This window comes from Raphanus sativus, unplaced genomic scaffold (assembly GCF_000801105.2).
Source record: "Raphanus sativus cultivar WK10039 unplaced genomic scaffold, ASM80110v3 Scaffold1293, whole genome shotgun sequence".
NCBI lineage: Eukaryota > Viridiplantae > Streptophyta > Magnoliopsida > Brassicales > Brassicaceae > Raphanus > Raphanus sativus.
In genome coordinates, this window is record NW_026616605.1 from 1 (window position 1) to 9,365 (window position 9,365).

Below are 9,365 nucleotides of genomic sequence, written 5' to 3' on the forward strand. Positions count from 1 at the left end.
CTTGAGCTGGAGTAGTGGAAGGATGGGTGACCTATCGGGAAGTGATTCGCGATAGCGTGTGAGTGAGGCCAAAGCACGGGGAAATGTCGGGTGGTGATTGCAGGGTCAGTAAATAATGATTTCGAGCCTTGGAAAATTAACGACCGACCGTCGGATGGGATGGGGCCCACGGGCCGAGAGAGCGGGCGTGGGTGGCCCATTAGCCGTGGGCGGGTCGGGGCGTTACAAAATCAGTTCTCAAATAATTTGGAGATCGTATTTCATATATATAATATTTGAGATAACAGAAAACCGCATGATAAAAAAACAGATATTACACTCTTACTTAGTCTAAATTATTATTTTTTTTTAAAATATTCATTCAAGAAACCAAAGAAAAACAGTTGGAATTAGAAAAAAAGCTGTCAAACGTTTCAGAAAATGTTTTTTTTTTTTTGGGTAAAAGTTTACATAAAATGTTTTGTCACAACTCCAATAAAAAGTTCATTTTTTCTTCAGTCAAAAGAACATTTCAATTGTAAGCCGACAAAAATCTCAGAGGCTTTTTGACCACATCAGTCTCATCCTCATCTGTTCGTGTTCAAACGTCCGATTTCCAAAAGTGACGAGAGAAAGGGTAAAAGTAAAAGTAATATTATCATGACTAATTGCACTACATATCATATTATCAACTTTAACCAAAACAAACAAGTATGGTAATAACTATATTTTTGAATTAATGGCACATGGAATTTACGATGTACATTACGTTCATATTTTAAACATCTTTCCCCAAAAATAACTAATAAAGAAAAATATTTGGATTACATATGGTTGTCATACTTTTTCAATGCAGTATTAGCAACTATTTTATAGTATTTTAGTCTGTATTGCAAATATTCTCATCCGCTTCTCAATTAAAAACAGTTACTACTTCATACTGAAATTATAATTTTGATTCAAATATTTATTTTCAAATATAATTTAAATGCAAATTTATCTTGTTTTCAACTATAGTTTAATGATTACTTTTCAATATTATTTTTGTATGAGATAGAAAAATGAATGTTTTCCAACGTAGCTTTTTATAACTAATTAGTTTCACTAGAATATAATGAATGTTCTTCCTGGTTAATTAATTGTTAAGAAAGACTAATAGGAACAATATGATAACACTCCAACATTGCGTCATGAGGACGTATAAAACAGTCAATTTATTGTTCTAGCTCATATCTTAATTTTTTTTTTAAAAAAAAAAGTTAAACTGTCTAAGAAATTTTAGTTAGTTTAATTTTACTTTTATTTTATTTTAAATGAAAAACATTAACATTGAAAATTAGCCATAATTTGAAGTGCGAATGTGGTCGACACCTTTTTTGTTTCCTTTCTATTTTAAATTTAAAGTTTGATGTATATTCCCCTTTATGTAGCCCATCCTAGCACTTTTTAATCTCTTTTTCATCTAGTACAACGAATAATGCACATTGCCTTTCTTATGAAACCCTCTTAGACTTAATTATATAAGTATAAAAAGAAACAAAAAAGAAAGGCAGACTATTTTAATCTTTTTTTATCACAGGACATCACTGAAGTCCTTTAATATATAGCTTTTCTGGTTTACAGCTAAGGTGAGCAAATCACTATCCGTAGAGGGCAACACACTCATCCGGAAGAGCATATATACATATCCAACAGCCTCATGTCATAATAGAGATAAGCCAAAAACAAAAAAAACAAAAGCAAACATGTCTACTTCTCGTCATCCACATCTCATCTGCACACTCTTATTCTTGTTTCTTAATTAACTTCTATTGCCTCAATGCAAATGAAGTCGAGCTTCTCTTATCATTCCAGTCCTCAATTCAAGACCCTTCAAGGCATCTCTCTTCTTGGTCCTACTCATCATCCAATGATGTTTGCCTTTGGTACGGCGTCGTTTGCAGCAACTTCTCGCGTGTTGTTTCTCTCGATCTCTCCGGCAAGAACATCTCTAGCCAAATCCTCACTTCCACTATATTCCGGCTACCTTTTCTACAAACCATTAACCTCTCCAATAACAAATTTTCCGGTCCAGTCCCTCATGACATCTTCACCACTTCGCCTCCTTCTCTTCGTTACCTAAACCTAAGCAACAACAACTTATCTGGTTCCATCCCTCGAGGCTTTCTTCCAAATCTCTACACGTTAGATCTTTCAAACAACATGTTTTCAGGAGACATCTACGAGGACATCAGACTTTTCTCTAACCTTAAGGTCCTAGATCTCGGCGGAAACGTCTTATCCGGCCATGTACCGGCCTGCTTCGGAAACCTCTCAAGATTGGAGTTCCTAACACTGGCTTCAAACCAGTTAACCGGAGGTATACCAACGGAACTAGGGCTGATGAAAAACTTGAAGTGGATATACTTGGGATACAACAATCTTTCTGGGGAAATTCCTTACCAACTCGGTGACTTATCATCTCTAAAGCATCTTGATCTTGTCTACAACAATATCTCAGGACCGATACCTCCTTCACTAGGAGACTTAAAGGAGCTTGAATACATGTTTCTCTACCAAAACAAGCTCTCAAGTCAGATTCCACCGTCCATCTTCTCCCTCAAAAACCTCATATCTCTCGACTTTAGCGATAACTCGCTCTCTGGAGAGATCCCTGAGCTCTTGTCTCAGCTGCAAAGCTTCGAGATTCTCCATCTTTTCTCTAATAACTTATCAGGAAAGATTCCGGAAGGACTAACGTCTTTGCCACGTCTACAAGTTCTTAAGCTGTGGTCCAACAAGTTTTCTGGCGAAATTCCGGCAAGTCTTGGGAAGCATAACAACCTTGTAGCATCCCTATCCCCCGGGGATCGACCGGGGTTATCGAAAGGGAGCTATAGACACGCTTATACCCTTATAGGCAATCCGCCGTGTCAGTTACTGGTCGCAAGAGTCGACGATCGCTTTGCTTTCTTTGAAATTCCGATCCACCCGTATCCATACACTTCTACTTACAGTCCTGCGCACAGGGAAATGGAAAGGGAGGGTCTGAGTATTGGATTACTCAGTGAAGTGACTCTAGACCAGCCTGCCCGCAAGACACTCTACATTACTCTATGCGGGAGTCAGGACTGACTAGTCACTACAATCAACAATGCATCATAAAACATTTAATAACCACATCATTTCTAGCAACCTAGCAATCAAACAATGCAACGAACTCAGTCATTGCTACACAACACCCACAAATAGATTAGACCGACTCGACAAACACAACTGACTCAACTTCAAGGAAAAGGACCTATGACCGTTTACGGATGTCCCTACGCGTTCCGGTCTATCCTGGGCGGCGCCTCTTTCGAGCATCCAGCCCGCCCAGCTTCCTAGAGGCTACCCGGATTGCAGCACGTTGGCCACCTTGCTCTGTCTGCCCCCGGCCATTAATAGCCTGACACAGCCACTACTCGGCTTGACTCGATCCTAAGGCGCCACTACACTTGCTTATTTATATCCCGCCCTCGCGCGGTACCTTTACTTGCTTATTTATATCCCGCCCTCGCGCGGTACATCTCACCTCACAACACCTCACACCCTAGACTCTAGACGCCCACCCGTTCTCGGTGGTCCAGGCAGGACTACAACAAGGTTCATTGACACTTCCACTTTCACATTCTCATTCTCTTACTCATACTTACACTTCCTCTTTCACTTACTCATTCACTTACACTTAGACTCTTACTCATACTCATACCCCAAGACGCCACCCGTTATCGGTGCCACACACCAGTCACTTAGCACAAGAGTAATATGAACAGCCATTAAACAAGCTGCTAAGAGAAATCTCTACCAACACATGGGACCAAAGAAACACATAAGCAATCATCATGTATTAGCCACATCAACACAAGGCAGTCTATTAATGTCCCTTTTAAACAGTATGAGAGTTCTTATGCAACATGGTTCATGCATCTAACAGCCTAGATCCATCATGAACTAACACCCTAACTTTCACTCAAGAGCTAATCAATCCTAGATCCAACATGATTAATATAAAGGACTTGGGAGAAAACTGGGTTCGGATCACCTCACCTTTGCCACGGATTCTGAAGAAATCTGAGAAAACACAGAATGGATCTTGACGGCTCTAAAACAGCAATTCTGAAAATAAATGAATATGATGATTCTGGCAGAACTGAACCCTAGAGAAAACAATGAATATCTCAAGAAATGACCGTTAACTTTTCAATCCGTCCGGTCAGAATGTAGTACTAAATGTCCTCAGTCCATAGACACCGATTTTACTCCGATCGGATACCATTTGATTAACCAAAATGGCTTCACACCTAGACGGGTCACGAACGCAGACTGCACCAACACCTCTCACGAAAACATGCATAATTCTCAGATAACAACTCTAAATGACGATCCGCTGGTTGGAGATGATAGATAAAAGAATCAATTACTTACTTACAAATTTCCAGATTGTAAGCTTTCGTTTAGGTCGGCCGTTTGGTCTTTACGCTGAAACTGATCGGAACTGTATCTGCATCGCTACAGCTTAAGCTTATTCTTGGTCAAGAAGCAACGTCTACAACTTTTGCTGTACAACTCCGATATCGATTCCGTTTGCTGCTACAGATTCCTTGAAACGAGATCTATCCAAAGAGCCATGACTCGCAGCCTAGAATCTCCTGAATCGTACTATAAGTGTCTCACAAAACCACACCTAGGCCATGGATCTGGAATAAGAGACAAGGGAAACGAGATCAGATCCGGTCACCACCACCGATCAGCTACACCACCACCACCACCACCACCACGACTGCTCGCCGAGGAGAGAGAAGGCGGACAGCGAGAGAGAGACGCGTGGAGAGAGAGAAAGAAGAGAAGAGAGGGACGGCGGCGCAGGGAAAAGAGCTTGACGGCTAGGGCTTCCAGTCTCCGGGAATCTCTGCAGGGCTTCGCTTCTGTTTCTGATGGAGAGAAGAAGGAGGCTGCAACTCTTTTTATAGGGAAAGGAGGAGGAGACCTAGGTTTTTAGGCAATCGGGCCATAGAGAAGCCCGTTCCTATTTAAAAAAATATTAGGTCCGGGATAGGGATGTTACAAACTCCCCCACTTAATGGAATTCGGCCCCGAATTCAGCTCGTGGAACTCCCATTTCTTAACATCCCTTACCCAAGCAGTTCACGGAGCACCAATATTTTTTTTTTCCAACGGTTCCTGAATTCCATGATACCCCTTGGTTCTAACTCGCTGCGGCTTTATACTGCTCCCATGACACTTCAGGCGGTACTACTTGCTTCGAGGTTTCATAGGTCTTCTTCGCTTTGTCTGTAGTTCTCCCCCACTTCGATCAAGCATACATGGTTTCTAGACGCTTCTCACACCCGAACGAAACCCAGATTTAATCTCCTCCGACTGAATCGAGAAGACACTCTTAAACTCAAACAACGACTTAAGGAACTTCCAGACACAGATGCTTCGCATGAAACTGATGATCATGAAGGTTTTCTGGACCTGGGTCATGAGCCATGATACAACCCCCTGGCTCAACTGCTACTAAGTTGCTGCAAAGGAATTGGAATACTCAATTTGATGAGGCTTCATCTTGCTAGCATGCGTCGGATGAGCAGGAAGCCCACCTATCATCCGCCCTTCTGCAGATAACTTAATCTCAAAATCTGGTCCCCAAACTTTTATTCCGAGATTCGGAAGCATATGTTCTCGTGCTTCTTTTCGCTTTACTGAAGTTCACATCAACAATATCTGAGATGCTTTTGTCAATAATTCCGCAGACACGGCAAACATAACCCATGTCGTCCTTTAGTATGAAGGAGTGCTCACAGTCTTCCACTTCATCGGTCTTTGATTCATTGCGTGAGGTCTCTGCATCCTTGGAACACACTATTGACATGGCCATTTTATTCCAGATATTACCAAGATCCTCATCTGCTGCTTCAGACTCAATACCACCTTCATCATCCTCAACGCCCACATAGACACCCTTATCGTTGACCACACCATTTTCTATAGCAAGGAGGTTGTCTCTGCTACTTTGTCCCTCCACCAACGCAGTAATGGCACAAGACATCTCCCTTCCCTTCTCCAAAACAACCTCCTCAAAGGCGGACTGCGGCGTCACAGGCACCACATCACCTTGACTCTTCTGATGCTGCACAAGACTTGACTGAAACGGATACTTGGGCTTTTCGCAGCATCTTCATCACATCATCAGAATCAAGAATAACAATCTCAGTGGAAGGAACCACACAGAGAGCCTTCTTCGAACCATCATCATCCAAGTCAATCACACAATCCAAAGCCAGCTGATTCTCCAAACTCATAAGCTCTCCTTGACCATCCTCTACTGCTACTGCTCCTGCTCTAAACACAGTATGGGCAAGCGACGGATACAACCAGATGCAACGCTTCACCAGCTCCAACCTCAAGTTAGCCACCTCTTCCAACTCTTTAGTAACGCTCCCGAACTTACCACCGTCTAGAGCCTCGAGCATGTTGCTGACGGCAAAGGGTTGAGAAAAGTCGGTGACTTTAGATGAGTTCCTGACTTTCTTCGAAGGCGTCTCTCTTCGGGGCTGAGAACTTGCGCGGACGTCTCCGCTTCTTCTTGGAAGGCTCCTCAACAAGCGGCTCAGGAACCCACTCCATATCTGACACTGGTTTTTTTTTCTCTTTCCTTGGCCGACCCCATCCTCGCTTACCCGAAATTTCCTCCAACTGATACTTAGTCGATGCTCGAGCATACCGAATATCCCCACACATCAGATCCTCCACCCATTCACACTGCCTAGTCCGGCGCTCGAACGTCGGCAATGAAGGCCCCCACCTAGGTACCACTCTTCCCGCTACGATGCGTGGAGTCCGGATGTCGAACTGGCCCGACTTTTCTGGTCCACTACGATCAGGGCTGTCACCATGGTCACCACTGGCTGGCGAAGACATCATGCAAGTAAAGATCCGATAAGAACCATAATAGAAGCATAGATATAAGGAGAGAAGAAGGAGGCTGCAACTCTTTTTATAGGGAAAGGAGGAGGAGACCTAGGTTTTTAGGCAATCGGGCCATAGAGAAGCCCGTTCCTATTAAAAAAAATATAAGGTCCGGGATAGGGATGTTACAAACCTCACTGTTCTTGATCTTTCTACCAACAATCTCACCGGAAAACTGCCTGACACTCTCTGTGACTCTGGCCAACTCACCAAGCTCATCCTCTTCTCTAACTCTCTCCACGGCGTCATCCCGCAGAGTTTAGGCAAGTGCCAGAGCTTAGAGCGAGTGAGGCTTCAAAACAATAACTTATCAGGCAAGTTACCTCGAGGGTTCAACGAGTTGCAACTAGTTAACTTCTTGGACTTATCAAACAACAACCTCCGAGGTAACCTGGGAATATTCAACATGCCACAGCTTGAGATGTTAAATCTCGGGAAGAACAAATTCTCTGGTGAATTACCTGATCTTTCTAGAAGCAAGAGACTCAAGAAGCTTGATTTATCAGGGAACATAATATCTGGACTAGTTCCAGTAGAGCTCATGACGTTCACGGAACTTATGAATTTGGATATAAGCTATAACGAGATCACTGGAGTGATCCCAAGTGAATTGTCTTCTTGCAAGAAACTAGTCAGCCTTGACATGAGCCACAACAATCTTACCGGGGAAATTCCTTCAAGTTTTTCGGATTTTCCAGTTCTCAGCGATCTTGACTTGTCTGGCAACCAATTATCAGGCGAGATTCCCAAGAATCTAGGAAACATCGAGTCTCTTGTACAAGTCAACATCTCTCATAATCATCTTCACGGAAGCTTACCTTTAACCGGAGCTTTTCTTGCCATAAACGCAACAGCGGTCGCCGGTAATAACAATCTCTGCGGTGAAAATAACGTTAGCATTGTACCTCCTTGCAGCGTGGTAAGAAAGAGAAGTACAAATAGTTGGTGGTTTGTAGTCATGCTGACCTTTGTAGCCTTCTTGGCCGTCGTTCTCTCCGGTTTCTTTATCTCTCTTGTCTTTCAAATGAAGCACAACGTTTTAGAGGTCAAGAAAGTTGAACAAGAAGATGGTACAAAGTGGGAAATTCAGTTCTTCGATTCAAGATTCATCAAATCGCTTACAGTAAACGCGATTCTATCGTCTCTCAAAAATGAAAACATTTTTGTTGATAAAAACGGCGTGAAGTTCGTTATTAAGAAGGTCAAGAAGTATGATTCTCTTCCTAACATATCCGAAATTGTGAAACTTCCGGAGCACAGGAACATTATTAAGCTAGTGGTGACGTGCCGGTTGGAAGAAGTGGCATACTTGATTCATGAGAACGTCGAAGGTAAACGACTGAGCCACATTTTGAATGGTTTGAGTTGGGAGAGACGTAAAAATATAATGATGCGGCCATCAAACCAGTGGTTGAACCAGAGGTCAACCAAGCAGTCCAAACCGGCCACTTTGGAGGTACCAGCGACATAGGTCCAGTCCACGGCGTATATCTCGACAACCAAAAGGAGTTTTGGAGTAAAACAAATTTTAATGGACTCTACACTCAAGAAGGAGTCCAGAACAATTGGAATTTCCAGAAAAGCTTACCGGACCAAGGAGTTATGGATTTTACAAACTGGAGGTTCTCCAGCCCATCCAGTTGCGAGTATCAGACTTTAGAAGATGATTTCAGCCCAACCATGAAGCGGCCCTTTCCAGAATCAATCATGGGTTTCAAGAGGGAATTATTATCTATCCAGAGAGTCCAGAATCAGGCGAATTGGTTCAGGGAATACCAAGATACAATCAATTTCCCAAAACCGATCAAACAGACATTATTTTGGGAAAGTTGCCAACCAATTCAATTTGGTCCGACCCAAACCTTTCTATGGAAGCCAGGAGACACTCTAAGCCAACCAGAAGACAAGGAAGACGTCCTTAGCTGCACCAGCACCCAGGAGATCAGGAGGATCATCACTTGCACCAACATTCCATATTTGGCAGCTTTGACACCACAAGCCTTAAATGAGTTTCTTCTTGAAATCTTTCAAGACCAACGGCCATATTACTCATTAAGGACACTCAGAGACACATCAGGAAGACTTCAAGATCATGGCCACGTCCAGAAGCTATCAAGATACAAGTCCTTACAAGTTTCCCATTTGGAAGAAGGCATAAATCAAGCTAAAGGAAGATTACATGGAACCATCAAAGCCTTTGCTTCCAAGACTTTTATTTCAATTTTATTTCTTTCCTTTTATCATTTTATGACTGTTAGAGTCTGTCTTGGTCGAGCCTATAAAGCTCTAGTCTTTGTTTCATTGTAAAGCACCCATCTTTGAAAGTAATAAGAATTATTCAGTTTTCTAGTTTTCTTAAAACTATTGTTTGAAGTCTTTAGAGTTTGTGAGAA

General features: G+C 42.5%; 2 protein-coding genes and 1 pseudogene across 2 annotated transcripts; 2 read left to right on the top strand and 1 right to left on the bottom strand.

Annotated features, from left to right (window-relative positions):
- Window positions 1-1,810: 1,810 nt before the first annotated feature.
- LOC130504005 (leucine-rich repeat receptor-like serine/threonine-protein kinase SKM1) lies at window positions 1,811-3,093 on the top strand (the record flags this gene model as incomplete). The annotated part of the gene is made up of 1 exon (XM_056998574.1): window positions 1,811-3,093. A coding segment is annotated over one exon (1,283 nt), but the record flags the coding sequence as incomplete, so codon positions are not given.
- Window positions 3,094-5,328: 2,235 nt separating this feature from the next.
- On the bottom strand, window positions 5,329-6,725 carry LOC130504006 (protein CHROMATIN REMODELING 35-like; annotated as a pseudogene).
- A 107-nt stretch (window positions 6,726-6,832) lies between these two features.
- On the top strand, window positions 6,833-8,303 carry LOC130504007 (leucine-rich repeat receptor-like serine/threonine-protein kinase SKM1; the record flags this gene model as incomplete). Its single annotated transcript, XM_056998575.1, has 2 exons — window positions 6,833-6,931; window positions 7,082-8,303. Coding segments are annotated over exons 1-2 (1,321 nt in total), but the record flags the coding sequence as incomplete, so codon positions are not given.
- Between the last annotated feature and the right edge of the window lie 1,062 nt (window positions 8,304-9,365).